This window comes from Girardinichthys multiradiatus, chromosome 9, assembly GCF_021462225.1.
Source record: "Girardinichthys multiradiatus isolate DD_20200921_A chromosome 9, DD_fGirMul_XY1, whole genome shotgun sequence".
NCBI classification, from domain to species: domain Eukaryota; kingdom Metazoa; phylum Chordata; class Actinopteri; order Cyprinodontiformes; family Goodeidae; genus Girardinichthys; species Girardinichthys multiradiatus.
Window position 1 is genome coordinate 19,006,365 of NC_061802.1, and position 17,543 is coordinate 19,023,907.

General features: G+C 39.0%; 1 protein-coding gene across 18 annotated transcripts in view; it reads left to right on the forward strand.

Annotated features, from left to right (window-relative positions):
- Positions 1–17,543, forward strand: part of ptprsa (protein tyrosine phosphatase receptor type Sa) — a 305,879-nt gene that overhangs the window by 183,559 nt on the left and 104,777 nt on the right. Inside the window, exons 7-8 of one of the 18 annotated variants that reach the window (XM_047374455.1) lie at positions 2,611–2,619; positions 8,626–8,643. The exons of the other annotated variants lie outside the window; for them this stretch is intronic. Coding sequence (XP_047230411.1) covers positions 2,611–2,619; positions 8,626–8,643 — 27 coding nt within the window. The remainder of the gene's footprint in view (positions 1–2,610; positions 2,620–8,625; positions 8,644–17,543) is intronic. 18 annotated transcript variants of the gene reach the window in all.

Consider the following 17,543-nt stretch of genomic DNA (forward strand, 5'->3'; position numbering starts at 1 on the left):
AAATAACTTTTGTGTTTTGTTTTTTGTTTTTTTCCTGCTCTGCTGTAGATTTCTAGAGTCCATTGTAACAAATACAGTGCTTTGCAAAAGTATTAATACCTCTTGTACTTTTTATATTTTACAAAAGAAACGATTTTATGGGAAGTTTATGTGATAGCCAACCAGAAAGTAAGCCATAATTGTGAAAGAGAATTTTTACACAGAAATTCACTAGGTATGGCCAATTTTTCTCGTCTACTTCTGAAAAAGTACAGGTTACCCAATTTGAGACACAGCATTGTGAAGTAAGATGTCTTGTCAAATCAGACTAACATTAAACTTTCTGACCTACATGTAAACTGCTGTATGTGGCAGAGAACCAACACCCTGCAGACCCCTTCCCCACCCTGAAACATGGTGGTGGTAGTGACATGCTCTGGGATGCTCTGCTTTTGTAAGATAGGGAAGATAGTCAGAGCTGGTCAGAAGATGGACAGTGCTGAATACAGGAAAATCCAGGAAAAAAGATAAGAAGATAATTTATAAGATTCAGATAACTTTAAACCAGAGCGTAGATTCACTTTCCAGAGGGACAACCTAGCTAAACATGCAGCTAGCTACAGTATAATGATTCAAACCAAAGAATATTCATGTGCATTATAGAATGACCTAGATCTTAATCCAACTGAGAAACTGGGGAAATACTTGAAATTTGCTGTCCAACTCCCTATCCAATCTGACTTATTTTGAGCTATTTTGCAAAGAATAATAGGGAAATAAATCAGTCTCTAGATGTGCAAAATTAGGAATATCCTCAAAGACTTGGTGCCTGATCTTCAAAAGGTTTGAGTGTACTAAACCGCACGCAAACCTGTTTGTGTCCGCAAAGTTGATCTACAAACAACGTGGTAATTGGATTGCGTGTGCAAAATCAGCAGAACTGTGGGCGCAAACATTTATGCATGTTTGCCTTCATGAATTTGCAGAACACATGATAATGACCCAAACGCGCACATTTATGAGAAGAGGAGATGCAAATGTAATCCTTTACCACCCACAATGCGATTTTCCAAACCTGAAAGCATGTGAATTTAGCATGTTTGAAATTCAGTTGCTAACTGGGACACAAAAATGTTTGCTGTCTTTGGCCAGAAGGAGGCATAAATAAAATGACAGAGGATTTGGAGAAAGAATCTCCTGTACATGTGCCAACAGATTTGGGTTGGAAAAAAAAACAATAATACAAATAGATAAGTATAGAGGATTCTATGTAGGATTATCTAAGCTCCAATTTGGAGCCAATCACAAACAAAAGCCAAGATTAAAAAAAACTCCTTGAAACACTTTTTTCTTGCGTCTTGATCATTGCAGCGTAACATCGTTGTCAGCGAGATCATCTGCTGAACGCGCACAAAGGTCATGGCAAATACGATGATCAAGCGCGCCGCACAGCCTGTTAACTGTAATCGCACATCATGCACCCACTGTGCTTTGATGCTGATAAGATAATTAATACAAAAGAAAATAAAAACATTATAGTGCAGATTAAATCCTTCATTTGCAAACTAGATGCACACCCACTTAATGAACATGCAATTTATTTATAGTTCACGCAAATTAGCATGCGCTTTTTGGGATCATTGAAGATCAGGCCCTTTCAGTGAAATATGGTTCTACAATGTATTAAGGTGATTTGTATTTGTTAAAAAAAGTATTATATATAATTTCCTTTCCCTTCGAGGCTATGCACTTTTTTGTGTTGATCTATCACATATAATCCCAACAAAATATTGCAGTTCATTCTGACAAACTGTGAAACGTTTAAAGAGTGTAAATACTTCTGTAAGACACTGAACTGATTACCTTAAGTAAAGTTACTGGTTCTGATTCAAATTTGAGAGGAAAACACATTTATGACTGGATCTCTTCACCTTGATGTTCATTATTACTCTGTAACTTTTATAGGAAACACTGGATTTTGACCCTGCGTTGCAAATATGTTGCCATACTTTTGCATGATATTTTATTTGCTTAATTATTATCTGTCCACATGGGTATTACTTTACCCAGCACAATTACTGTCAGGACGCGAACCTTCTTTGTTACCATCATTTTACTTGACTTATAACTTGCCTTCCTTTGTGAGTTTTAAGCTGAAGTGGATAAAAGAAATTCAGCTTCCAGTGTTGTCTAACCTTTGTATCATCTGTTTGTCTGTTTCATGTACCTCGAACTCTCTTTGTGTTTTCTATTTAACAGTTGTTCTGTTAAAGTGTTTTGTCTCTGTTGGTGTCTGAAACTGAAATGTGTGTCATGGCACATCACAAGGGCTTCAAACACCTTGTGTTTGCTTTTGATCCATAACACAGGTTAACACCAAAAAGAAAATGATCAAATAAACCAAACTTGAAGATAAAAAAATCTAACATCTAAACTAATGGCGCTAACGTGAATATTACAAAATAAAAAAAACATTTATAATCATGACCCTAAATTCAAAATCATGGTAAGAAAAACGCAACAGCTCATACGTCCTTTAAGCATAACCATTATAACCTATCTTTAACATAAAATAAACTATGTTCTTCTTCTTTTTTTTCTAATTACTTCTTCTTGCTTTGTCATTTTCAGAAAGATTTGGTAAGTGACTTGCAAAGCTCATAAAGCCAACCCACTCTCCTTGAAGCAGACGGCATATTTAAACCACTTCCCAAAATGCATGCATCCCTCGCTCCCCAACCTAAACCTTCTTCTCTTCTTTAATGTGCTCCCAGTGGTCTCCTTTGTTCATTCTTAACCTTTCCTTTTGGTTTTCCCCAATTCTTGCTAATGTCAGCCTTTAGATGTATTACCATGCCACACTTAGGGCTTTTCCACCAATGACGTTCCAGTTCTTAAAACTGGGCTTGTGCTAGGGCCAGTTCCTAAGTGATTCTGTGAAAAAAACATGTTGCTTTAACACCACCTTAGAGCCAAGTCAGAGCCACGGCGTTATAAACGTCTCATCTAGCTAATATCTGCTCCTCGCCCTGCATTATTATGTTTTGTGAAGGATTATGGTGCACATCAATAAATTTACCACACACAGATTATTTATCCCAGCATCCCTGCAAAGAGATGCCCTAAAATCACCCCCTTAGTATAATACGTTTTAAACAAGCAGAATATGGGAACAATTCACAATACTAATCAGCTAATCATCTATGTACTCCAGCAGCTGGACAACAGGGGTTAAATATAACTTTTAGAGCAAGATTTATTAGCACCACCTGAAGATACTAAAAGAGCGGCAGTGTTAAAGAACTGATTCAGAGGAAAACCAACATCTGTTAAACACTGTTGAATTCAATGATGAGGTATTTCAAACTACTATGGGTTAGATAAGAAAGGTTTATTGTTATTTAGATGCTTATTCAAATTTTATAATTGTTTAGGCGCTGTGTTTTAAACTTTTTTTTCTTTTGTTTTAAATTTGACTAATCATAATGAAATATGCTGTTTCCTCTGTTTCATCCCCGAGCGGGTGCAGGGTTAGCACTGGTTTTTCTTGGCCAGTAGCAGAGTTTGCCATGTTGGAAACACAAAGAACCGGTGCTAAGTAAGCACTAGCACCAGTTAAGCACTGGAACCAATTTGGTAGAAAAGCCCCACTAAAACTCAAAAGTGAAGCGAAATGATAGACCAATTGAGAAAGCAGCATGGTCTGCCGTCGTCAGCACAGTTTTAAGAGAGTATGACTTATTGAGAAAGTCCGTTGAGGCAATTTTCCTTTTGTTGATGCCAGTTTGCATAGAAAGTTTTATCAACTCTGCGATTTAAAAATCTTTAAACATTTTACATTTACATCTTTTAGTTAGGATTACCAAAATTATTTCTATTTACTACATACCAGAATAAAGAGCAGGAGAATATGCTTCTTTCCATTTAGTACTCCATTCATGATCCATAGACACTTAATCCGTGCATGGATTTAGTGTGCAAAGGTGACTAATGATACCTAGCTCTAGCAGTCATTGGTCACGAAGCAGATTACATCCTGGAGACATCAGACATCTATCCCAGGCGAGATCTTTTTTTTGATAAGTTTTTCATTACTATTTCCAAAGTCAGAAGTTACCATACATTTACCTGCTTCAGCCAACATCCACCCAGTCTTTTGCATTTGTTCTGCAGTTTATAAGCTTATTTCACACAGAACTTGTCTCCTTCCTGGAACTGTATGATGGCTGAACAATCACATGCTGTTCACACTTGAGTATAACTGCTTGAGCATATGAACGTGACCCCCATCAGACATTTGGAAGGTCCATGAAGTCTTCGTCATGTCTTGTCTTCTTTTGTATTAGTTGTATACATGCACAGGTGTTCCTCCCTGTCACTGAAATGTTGTAAATTAACTTTTTAGAGAGTTAAAAAGCCATGAAATCAAAATATGAGATTTCCCAAATTGTTTAAAGACCTAGTAATCTTATTGTATTTAAACTTCTGAATTTCAAGGGAGTAATTAAAAAAAAAAACCATTACTCTGGCATTAGGTAAATTAAAATAATTTTAATAATTTTTAGATCCTTTGGTTCATAATGATAAAATAAGAAGGGGTAAGGTCTGGCAGCTGAACTGGGATGATAGGAAGTGAACTGTTACCTTCTCAATCTCTTGCTTGTTCCAATAAATCCCACGTTTTTGACACATTCTTTTTTTTTAGGTTTTGAAAAACTGTGGCTCTACTATGAACCCTCTTACAACAACAAAAACAAAACAAATAAAATCACTGTAACAAATATTTGCAACATAGCTCACTAGCTGGCACACTAGCTGGCAGACTGGTTCCTTATGTTCAAGACCATGCTGTGCTGGTCGGGCAGTGATATTTGCATCAGGATCCCCTAAGGAGTTCCTTTAGAGGTGTGTAGGGAGCCTGACATTTCTCCCCAGTTCCCATGGCTCCAGACCCCAGGCCTTCACTGGCCTTGTCAACTAGAATGATTTCAGCACAGGCCACAATGACAGTGAGAGGATGAGTATTTATAAAAATATGGTCTCCTTTACGCTATTAAGAAAGCTTAATGTTGCATAGATCCTCACAGCTACAAATTTGTTGTGTGCGCTCAGTCACACTTATTATCCTGAAAATTACACACATGTCAGGATCAAAACCACTATGGAGAGAGAGTAAGGCTGGAACCTCTGCTGATGTAGTAACAATAGAGCTTTTTTTCTGGAACCTGCTGCCACACAACCAGAGTGAAGGTCAGCCAGATGCCCTCTGGAGGGTGGTCAGACTTTGACACTCAGCCAGTCACGCAACCTTAGTATGCCTTTCATGCAGATGTGCAACAACTCTGGCCAAACCGCCTCTGGCCATCTTTTAGTTATATGTTTTTAATACATTCAGAAGGTTGTTAAACAAAACCAGATGGATGTTCTACAAAAATGAAAATAATACTGAATTTGATAATTTTAGGAAGAGGCAGCTTGTTGAGATATATTTAGGTCATTGTCCCCCTAATCTGTTCGATGCCAGGCTGACCAAAGCTTAGAAGGGAAGCTTATTGCCAAAATGTTTTGTGTCTCTAATACAGGTGGATTTGGTGCTGTAATTGAAAATCAGACAGTCACAACAGACTCGCTGGGTTTTTCTTGTCCTAGTTTAGTTTCATCTGCTTATGCTGTTTCAGTTTTGAATAAATCAAGATTTTATTAATATTTACTGCAATATTTCACACATTTTAATTGAAACAACTTTTCTCTCATCTTTAGCTTTTTATGGATCTGTTTCCACCTTCCCACTGAATAACAATAACTATCCCCTCTCTTACCTCACTATTTTCATTTGATTGTCTACCTTTTTGTCATTTCTTTTTTTTTTTGTGATCGATGTAATAGTCATCCCTTGTATAAACCTGCTCTATTAACCCTAACCTTGCTCTAACCTTAACCTAATTTAACATCTAACCTGAACTAGCAACCTTAACTCCTAACTAAAATTCATCTCAGCTAAAGCAAAATAAACCAGCTTCCTGCAGCCTCTAATCAATTCTAACTTTTAACAACGTAACTTTCCCATTGTTCTGTGTCCTTTGCCTTGTGACTTACCCAACAGTATGTGTACTATCATTTAAAAAAATTATTAAAATAGTTTTGCCTGGTTTTTCAGTGATTCTCAGCTTTTATTAATGGTAACAAATGCAACGTGTGGTGTTATTTTTAGGATTAATTTACAGAGCACCGTAAAACTGACATTAAAAGCTTTTAAAAAATAAATTGTTCTAGAATTTAAATGAAAATGTTTGATATAATAGATTTTTAAATGTAACTATACAGGTGTAATCAGTAGTTAGTCTCAGCACTGTTGATGTAATTATCTGCATGCTTTACAGATATATGTACAAATGTTCTGGCAATCAAAAAAAAAAATGTTAAGCACAATTTCAAGCACAGTTTGGATTGTTATGAAAAAAGAACAAAAATGAAGGTTCATTGTCAACCAGGCAGAACTTTAAACTCAATAAATACTTACTGTTGGTATCACAAAAGATGATCCTTTAGGCATGAATCCTTTAGGCAATTTGACCAAAAGGAATTGAAAGTTTTGTACTTTGTCTAGATTACCTTCTTCACCCATTGCACTACATAATTATGCGGGTTAGTACAGATGATCATCGGGTATCCTGTGTTTCTGAACTCTTACTTCTAACACGATGGCCAAAATTCAACATATTCATTTATGTTTTTATGGGTGTGATGATATATCACAAGTTCATGAGATGAGACTATTCATAATAGTGGATTCAAGAACACAACAAGATGAGATTTTAGCAAGGAAAAAATAAGAGTTTCACATATTTCACAATAGTTGTTTTAAAAACTTTTAAATTGCTGTAAGAGGTTCCAGTCCAGGTTTGACTTCTAAATAAGTAGATTTTTTTGGCAAATCTAAGATAACGCTAATGCAAAACAACCTTTTATGTGTTTGCACAAATACGCAACAGGTTATGTAATTTTTTTTTTATTAATCAGTTTAATCTGGATTTTTATCTTTACCCTGGCCCTAGTCCAAACTTTAGAATAGATCTGATAAAATTTGTAAAATTGCTGTTTAATTTAGTACCAGCGACTCCAACGCAAATGTTGCTTTAGCGTTGTTAGCGACTAATGGTTAGCCATAGTGTTTAGAAATTAAGAATAGGGAATAAAGCATTATCTCCACCTACACCCTTGATATTTATGTAACACATGACACTTTTAATCAAGTGTATACATGTTTTCCCACTATAACCAACCCAAAGTTATCTAAAAATCCAAATTTATCCCTATGTGTAAATCTAGTTGTTATCAATATTACATTTTAAAACACTTATTTTCCAATATCAATTATTACAGAGACAGTGCTGTTCATACTTTTAGATATCCTTGGTAAAATTAGATATGGACTTCTTTACAGCTGTAGTAGAATGAACCTATAGCTCACTGACAAGTATAGAATAGCTGGACATTAATATTCAGTTGAAAACAGCTTGTATGTATAAGGAGGGTGAGTCCTGCAGGGATAATCCTAATGGACAGAGCATAGCTTTGACACTCAGCATTGTGCCAGCAGGCTAAAGAAGTCATAGGGCACCTCTCCAGAGTTCATAATGCTCTGCTGGCATTCTCAAAACATGAGCAAGGTCACATGTTTTCTATATCAGTAATAGATTTAGGAAAGGGGATGGGAAAGAGAGAGAAAGGAAGACAAAACAGAAATGAGCAAGCGAATCCAGGGAGAAACAGAAATAGGATGAGTGGAAAAGTTATTTTGAATTCAAAACTTTTGAGGCTAAACTGCTGTCCCTGTGCAAACAGAGTCTAGCTTTACAGCCCAGACAACATCTTTAAAACCCAGCAGCCAACAACTGGAAAAACTCAATATTTTATTGTCCCTAATGGAGCATTTGGCTTGCAGTCAAGTATGTAACAATATCTCAAAGTAAACAACAGGTAAAAAAAACACAACTCTCAGTGAAATAAAACTGGAAGCAGTTTAGGGGATCAGATGACAGCCAAGACAGAATGAACCTTGAGGTAAAGAGTGGCTGTCACAGGTATGCAGGTTTATGGCTTGCAAAATGAGTAATAACTTCAATATGAAAAATATTTCTTGTTTTACCTCAAGGTATAGCTTGAAACTTTTGTAAATCTGTAGTTGCAGTATAGAGTACTAGTGCCTCTTGGTATTTTACAGACCTCTTATGGTTGCAAAAACGATTCTTATTGGTGCATTAAGTGTCAACTTAGCAAATCAAACTTATCATGTTCTGCTCATCATCCTGATTTTCAGGTGCAATAAAATGCCTACACATCAGGGTGTTACTACTATCAAATCATTGCACTTCTCATCATAGGATATTTAAGGCAATAGGTTAAAAGAAAGTCCCAATGATAAAAGCATGGTCTTTCTTTTGTGATACCACCAATGGAATAAATTTTCTTTCATTTTTTTCATTTATTGATTTTTTCACCTATTTCAAAAACAGTTAATATATCTGCTAATTATATGATAACTTAGTTTCAGTGACCTTTTCATCCCAAAAACCTTCTAACTATTACTAACATTAACCCAGAGCTGAACTGATGACATGTCTTCACTTTTTGTGTCTCCTCCAGAGGGTACCCCGATTCGAGGTAAGATGTTCAGAATGAAAAGAAAAAAAAAAAAAACAGGATAAAAATATTTTTACTGACTCATAAAAAAGCATAACCCCATTTAATCCAACCAAGATGATTAAATAAGAGTAAAATAAAGACAATCAAATTCTTATTGTACTAACATCATTATATCATTTGTGTTTGTCTGTTGTGTTTTCTGTACAGTTTGTCTGTTTCAGTCTCATGCCTCATGTCATTGTTGATTGTATGTACTAGTGTTACATGTGTGTCCTGTATTGTCCCTTTTCCTTCTTTTCTTCAAATTATATACAGGTCCTTCTCAAAATATTAGCATATTGTGATAACGTTCATTATTTTCCATAATGTAATGATGAAAATTTAACATTCATATATTTTAGATTCATTGCACACTAACTGAAATATTTCAGGTCTTTTATTGTCTTAATACGGATGATTTTGGCATACAGCTCATGAAAACCCAAAATTCCTATCTCACAAAATTAGCATATCATTAAAAGGGCCTCTAAACGAGCTATGAACCTAATCATCTGAATCAACGAGTTAACTCTAAACACCTGCAAAAGATTCCTGAGGCCTTTAAAACTCCCAGCCTGGTTCATCACTCAAAACTCCAATCATGGGTAAGACTGCCGACCTGACTGCTGTCCAGAAGGCCACTATTGACACCCTCAAGCAAGAGGGTAAGACACAGAAAGAAATTTCTGAACGAATAGGCTGTTCCCAGAGTGCTGTATCAAGGCACCTCAGTGGGAAGTCTGTGGGAAGGAAAAAGTGTGGCAGAAAACGCTGCACAATGAGAAGAGGTGACCGGACCCTGAGGAAGATTGTGGAGAAGGGCCGATTCCAGACCTTGGGGGACCTGCGGAAGCAGTGGACTGAGTCTGGAGTAGAAACATCCAGAGCCACCGTGCACAGGCGTGTGCAGGAAATGGGCTACAGGTGCCGCATTCCCCAGGTCAAGCCACTTTTGAACCAGAAACAGCGGCAGAAGCGCCTGATCTGGGCTACAGAGAAGCAGCACTGGACTGTTGCTCAGTGGTCCAAAGTACTTTTTTCGGATGAAAGCAAATTCTGCATGTCATTCGGAAATCAAGGTGCCAGAGTCTGGAGGAAGACTGGGGAGAAGGAAATGCCAAAATGCCAGAAGTCCAGTGTCAAGTACCCACAGTCAGTGATGGTCTGGGGTGCCATGTCAGCTGCTGGTGTTGGTCCACTGTGTTTTATCAAGGGCAGGGTCAATGCAGCTAGCTATCAGGAGATTTTGGAGCACTTCATGCTTCCATCTGCTGAAAAGCTTTATGGAGATGAAGATTTCATTTTTCAGCATGACCTGGCACCTGCTCACAGTGCTAAAACCACTGGTAAATGGTTTACTCACCATGGTATCATTGTGCTCAATTGGCCTGCCAACTCTCCTGACCTGAACCCCATAGAGAATCTGTGGGATATTGTGAAGAGAACGTTGAGAGACTCGAGACCCAACACTCTGGATGAGCTAAAGGCCGCTATCGAAGCATCCTGGGCCTCCATAAGACCTCAGCAGTGCCACAGGCTGATTGCCTCCATGCCACGCCGCATTGAAGCAGTCATTTCTGCAAAAGGATTCCCGACCAAGTATTGAGTGCATAACTGTACATGATTATTTGAAGGTTGACGTTTTTTGTATTAAAAACACTTTTCTTTTATTGGTCGGATGAAATATGCTAATTTTGTGAGATAGGAATTTTGGGTTTTCATGAGCTGTATGCCAAAATCATCCGTATTAAGACAATAAAAGACCTGAAATATTTCAGTTAGTGTGCAATAAATCTAAAATATATGAATGTTAAATTTTCATCATGACATTATGGAAAATAATGAACTTTATCACAATATGCTAATATTTTGAGAAGGACCTGTATGTGTAATGAACCTACTGAGTAATGTGACATGAGTATATAGTAGTTTTTGTTCCTCATCAGTTAAAATATTTTCAGCGTAGACATAACTGTAGGCGAGCGGAAATTAAAAGCTTGGAGACGGTGGCCCTAGATGTTGATAAGACCAGACTATGTTCAACGGGAAACTGTTTAAGACTTCAGTAACCCCATTTCTTCCTTTCCTTGTCTGCTTTGATCTTTCCATTCACCGCCACGTCACGTATGTAAATGCACCTCCCTCGTACTTTGAGACATGTCAGGGGAAAAAACTGGCATAAATTACTTTTGACTTAATTCCCTCCACTCTGCTCTGCAGCAGCTTGTACCTGCAAACCTAAACGGGGATGTTTTTGGGTGCACTGGCTGCCTTCTGAGAATTGGCAACATCCTCAGTTTTTTTCACCATACAGCAGAGAATAAATGGAAGGATATAAAGGAAAGACTGCAGTAACACAGATTTAAAAGCACTTGACTCCTGTGAATTACACAATATTACTCCACAATAAATTCCTCATCCCCCTCATTATTCTTTTCATTTCCCCTGACAATTAAACTTTCAATTGTAATTATGCATCAGGTGTTATTGCTGAAACATATTCTCCCCCGGTGATTCAATGTGATTTCAGTTTGTTGAAAAATTCTTTAGTTCCACAGCTTGTACAGGTAAGTGAATTTCTCAGTTTTACAGGATTGTCCATATATTTGAAGGGATGAAATAAATGGGTTTTTTTTTTTGGTTTACAGTTTTGCAACAGTGAATGAATTGTTCTTTTCTTTAATTCAGCTCTCTTTGCGGCTAAGGTCATACATTTTTCATCATTCATTAACGTCATGAGGTTTTAGCCACCTTTAAAGCCTTCACGGATGTGGGATATAACCAAACTCTCCCTTCATCTTTTTTGTTTGATTGAGAAAGGCTCATAAATCATATTGTGGTGAACAAAAGCAAGCATTACTCATGAACTTTGTATTCGCATAATTGGATAAGCAGCCTAGGGCTTTTTTTCCACACTGCATTATTCCTTGCCTATACCGACTTGTCTTTAGGAATGTAGGCCTATATCAAAATAGACAAGACAGGAGGACATATTGTATGTAGGCTTGGGCCAGTTTGCAAGGTTACAGCAGAGTTTAAAAATGTTTTGGGGTCAAAAATCGCCAATGTTTTCTGTTACAATGTTTTAAACTGCTTTTAATGGGATAAAAGAGAAAGTGCTGGAGTGAGTGGTTTTCTCCAGCTGTATGTAGCATAGAGTAACACAACTTTGCCTCTCTCTAAACTGAAAATAAAAATTTTAAAAAACGCCACCCCTTAATGTTATACAGGTAGAGCCTTCTACATTTAGCAAACTGCATGGTCTCATCTCAATTAGCAAGTTATAGAAAGTGACCAAAATTTTCTTGGGCAGTATCTAGCATTTTGAGGCAATTGTAGCCCTCACCTGCTGCCAGGTACAGTAGGGGGCTGAAAGAAGGCTCCTACTCATGGCATTGCTTACAAGAAAGAGAAAATGGGATTTTTGAAAAAAAAAAACTTCCAGTCGCAGAAATATGGACAATCATAATGTGGAAACTTCAAAAGTGCCACTCATCTCTTGTATTAATGTAATGCCTTTTATAAGTACAGTCTTCAATCTACAAGCAGCCAACAGGTTTGCTACCTGAGCAGTTAGCCCAACTAAGTAATTTCTAATGGTGTTTTAGAAGGATTTAAGTGCTACAAATATTATTATTATAATTTAATGACCAATATGTTGTATTGATTTAGCTGTGGCAGCAAAAATTGTTGCTTTTCTATTTTGAATAAATCACTTAAATCATATGATACATCTTTATCTAGAAATTTCATGTAAGTATGGCGATGATCTGATACCTTGGTATTTTTATTTTAATCATACCATGAGATGATCATACTAGCCCATGCTTCATGCTTAAGTTGTATGTTATTCTTTGGTGTAGCCTGTTTAAAAGGAAATAAAATTGAACAAAATGAAGTTTGTTTCACTGTAAAAACTGAACCAGTCAGGTACTGGCCTTGAAGTGTGAGACAGGTGTAAAAGGCAGCCTAACTTCCTACCTGCATCATTACTGATTCCATAGAAGCGTTAAAAACCAACAGATGGGCTCTGACAACAATGGCATCACACGTGGAGCCCCATGCTGCTGCGGTCGCAGTGTAGTGACCTTGGGGTGGTGACAGAGCATTGCCAGAGTGACAGCGAGAGCGCAGACTTAGTAGCGAGACAGAGGGAGTATGGCAAGTTCAAACGTGGCTGCCATGTAGAGACACTGGCTGTCTTCAGTCATGCAGCTATTAAAACCAAGGATGTGCAGCTGAAATTTGTTGCCTCTGAGCTGTTATTACCATTCATAGGGACCAAATGTGTTTGATTCATGTGCAGTACATTGGCTCTGTATGAAATGCTAGCTTTTATTTGAAGTGGCTTTTATAGACAATTTGAAACCTACCACCTAGGAAGCATTTGTGTGGCCATACTGCATTCATTAAACATAAACTATATATATGGCTTTAAATGTGTAACCCTCACTCAGTATGTGAACACTGAAGCTAGCAATATTTGTTTTAAAGTATCCCGCAGTTGTCTCTGCACTTAAGTTGGTATAATTTATGTACTGCAAAGGTTATTATCTTTATGTGTCCACCGATTCAGACAAGCTGCTAATTTGGAGCTTTAATTGGACTATAGCAGAGCATTAGTAAACAGTGTTTGGATGACTGGAAATGAGGGACTAATAGGAGCTGCAAACTGCAAAAGCAAGATAAAATGATGAAAAGAGCAGTGTGCCACCAGGAGGCCTGAGCGAGATGCAGAAGGAGCAAGAGGGAGGGAAAGAAAGAGTAAGGCTTGGCCAGCCATTTTGTAGATTGCCTAAACAAATCAATCAAGGCCCGCTGGAGCACACTAATTGAATTACACAAATGGGACTGAGGGTGGGGGACCAGTAGTTAAGAGGGATGCACACATGGTAAAACTGCTATAAAGCAGCATGCAGGGTGGTCAGATCACAGCTTCAGGCACTTTCATAAGCTAATCATCCATGCTGACCCCTCCTCACTTTTCTTTTACTCCCTTTTCTGTCCTTATGTTTTTGTATGCTTTTCTGTCACTTCAACTCCTACCACCATCTCTTTTCACTGTAAATCTTTCTCTCTCTTTGTCTCTTGTCATTCTCAGGTTGTCTAGTAGGATATTTTTCTTAACAGAAGAGATTATAACCTTTAAAAGTATGTTAAAAACTGTTTTTCTGTCAGAAGGTTTAAGGGCAAACAGTCATTCTGTCAAGACAAAATCCAAAATCTTGCCAATAGTTTAAATAATAAAGTAAAAAAATAAATAGGTTTGAAAAAAAGTTTCTAAAGAAATGTTGTACAATGTCCAGGCAATTCTTTTTATCAAACCTTTGGCACCTGACTGCTCATCAGATCAACCTGCAGCACAGTATTGTTAACCAGGGCAGCTGTCATGGCTGGGACAACTATTATAGACTCACTGCCCATCACAGCCTTTTTTATTGAATGGATGAAGACACTGAACATGCTGCAAGACAGCCATGAGTGGGTAGCAGTGGAGGATGAAAGGCATGAGTCTTTGGTGATTATTCTGACTGAGACGAAGAGGAACTGGTCCAGATGGAAGACAAGTTCATCATTATCAGGAAGATTTTCTCAGAATTCAAGCTGGTGTAGTTTGGATCCAAATATTATTCATTAGCAAATGGAAAAAGAAGTTCTGGTGTTCTCCAGTCTGACCTTGAATATAACTCAGCTGGGGCAGCGTAATGTGTTTTTTCATCAGTGTAGGGGGTTGATGGTCATTCTTTCATCAGTTTCCACCATTATTTTCCATCAGCGGTCACAGGTCCATTTCATTTTAGATTTGTTTGAATGCAAGGAAGTACTGCTCAAACAGTATTCATCAAATTGCATTATAGAGTATTTGCAAAAGTATTCACACCCCTTGAACTTTTCCTTATTTTGTATATGACAACTACATGCCTCAATTTATTTTAATGAGATCTTATGTGTCAGACTAAGAAGATAAATTATGTAATTATGAAGTGGAAGGTAAAGTATCTTTGATTTTCAATTATAAATAAAACAGTATATCACCCTGAGCACACCATTCCTGCATTGAAACAAAGTGATGACATCGTCGTGCTGTGGGAATACAGGTACAGGAAAGCAACTTAGATGTTTTGGGAAATTGGAGAGAGCAAATTACAGGGTAATATTGGAATAGACTCAAGACTGAGACAGAAGTTAATGTTATAGCTGAACAGCAACCCGAAACATACAACAAGAGCTATAATAAAGAGGTTTAGATCAAATCACATTCATGTTATACAATGGGCCCAGCGACAATCCAGACCTAAATCTAAGAGTGCCCGTGGTAAGAGTTGAAAATTGCTATTCATGTGCTCTCCATCAAATTACATTGAACTTGTGGTATTTTGCAAAGCAAAATGGGCAAACATATTAAATTAAATATTCCCAAGATTGTCAAAGCTTGGAGTTACATACATCGTACTCGTTGTCTTCCGCTTCATCCAGGGCCGGCTCGCAGGGGCAGCTGACTGCTGAAAAAGCAGGGCCCCACGAGGGACACAGTCGAATGCCTTCGCCAGATCCACAAAACACATTTGGACCAGTTGGGCAAACTCCCATGAACCCTCGAGTACCCTGCAGAGGGTGTAGAGCTGGCCCAGTCTTCCACGGCCAGGACGAAAACCACACTGCTTCTCCTGAAGCCGAGGTTTAACTATTGGCAGGACTCTCCTCTCCAATACCCTGGCATAAGCCTTACCAGGGAGGCCTAGGAGTGTGATCCCCTATACTTGGAACAGACCCTCCGGTCACCGTTCTTGTGAAGGGGGACCACCACCCCAGTCTGCCAGTCCAGAAGCACTGTCCCTGACAGCCACACAATATGGAAGGGGCGTGTCAACAATAACAGCCCCACAACATCCAGAAACGTGATGTACTCAGGGCGGATCTCATCCACCCCGAAGCCCTGTCATCGTAGAGTTTTTTAACCACCTCAGTGACTTCAGGCTGGTTGATGAAAGAGTCCAATCCCAAGTCCCCGGCTTCTGCTTGGCCTCACGGTACCTGTCAGCCACCTCAGGAGTTCCACAAGCCAACCACAGTTGATAGGACTCCTTCTTCAGCTTGACAGCATCCCTTACTGCCAGTGTCCACCACCGGGTTCGGCGATTGTCTCCGCAACAGGCACCGCAGACCTTATGGCCACTGCTACGGGTGGCAGCATCGACAATAGACACAGAGAACATGGTCCACTCGGACTCTTATGTCTCCAACCTCCCCCAGAATCTGGTCAAAGCTCTCCCAGAGGTGGGAGTTGAGTACATCTCTGGGCGGGGGCTCTACCAGACAATCCCAGCGGTCCCTCACTATATGCTTGGGCCTGCCATGTCCGTCTGGCTTTCTCCTCTTCCAGCGGATCCAACTCACCACCAGGTGGTGATCAGTGGACAGATCAGCCCCTCTCTTCACCTGAGTTTTCAAAACATGTGGCCGAAGGTTTGAAGATACAACAACAAAATCGATCATCAACCTCCTGCCTAGGGTGTCCTGGTGCCAAGTGCACTGATGAACACCCTTATGCTTGAAAATGTTGTTCATTATGGACAATCCATGACTAGCACAGAAGTCCTGTAATGAAACACCACTCGGATTTAGATCGGGGAGGCCATTCCTCCCAATCACGCCTCTCCACATGTCACTGTCCCCCTGCAGAATAACGGAGTCCCCGGGAGGGGCACAATGCAGCACCCCCGACAGGACCGCCAAGGAACGCCACTCTGCACTACCATTCGGCCTGTAGACAGAAATGACAGTCAGAGACCTGTGTCCTGACCCGAAGGCGCAGGGATGCAACCCTCACATCCACTGGGGTAAACCCCAACAGGAGACGGCTAAGCTGGGGCGCAACAAGCAAACCCACCCCAGCTCGTCGCCTCTCCCCGCGGGCCACTCCAGAGTAGAAGAGAGTCCAGCCTTTCTCGAGGAGCTGGGCTCCAGAGCCCACGCTATGCGTGGAGGTGAGCCCGACTATTTCTAGTCGATATCTCTCGACCTCCCACACAAGCTCATGCTTGGGCCGTCGAGGTCTCCACCTCCACATACATAAAGTTTGTAGCCTTAATTGCAATGGAAGGGTCCCCTTCCCCCATAGTTGTACACTAAACATACAACTGCAAAAAATTATCACAAATATGTTACTTATATAAGTCCATCCCCCGAAATAATGGCTTGTGTGTGCTTTCAGAACAAGCCTTTGGGTTTGCTGAACCAAAAGGGCAGGGCTTACAGCTTGCAGAATGTATCCCAGCAATATGCATGAGATATACATGTGTTGGAGATGTCCCTTACATGTGGCTGACCTCTCTATACCACTGCTCACCCATCAATGTTGTTGTGTGCTCTTGAAAACATTTTATTATTTGTATCAGTATCTGCTAAATGTGCATCTTAGATCAGACACATCTCTGAGGATAATCCGGTTTCTCTGTTCAGTTTCCACCCACAAAGCTGCTTCTGCTGACTTTGCTTTGAATCATATCACTGAATACAAATGCTCACCATATATTTCATATTTGTATTTGTTAAAAATATTGAAATCCATGCCTTTCTACTTCACACATATGCACTACTTTGTGCTGGTTTATGAAATAAAATCCACCAAACATACACAGAGGTTTGTGGTTGTGTCATGACAAAATGTGAAGTTCAAGACATATAATTGATGGGTTTGAAGATATTCAATTCAGTTTTATTCTCAAGGCACTTCACAAAGTCAGGTCAATCAAATCATACTGATTTCAAGTCAGGTACATACATTCCAATTAATCCTAACTATCGAACAGTGCTGTGAGATTCAGTTGTTTATTCAAATTGGGTAAAAAGTTTTTCTATCTAAGGAAACCCAGCAG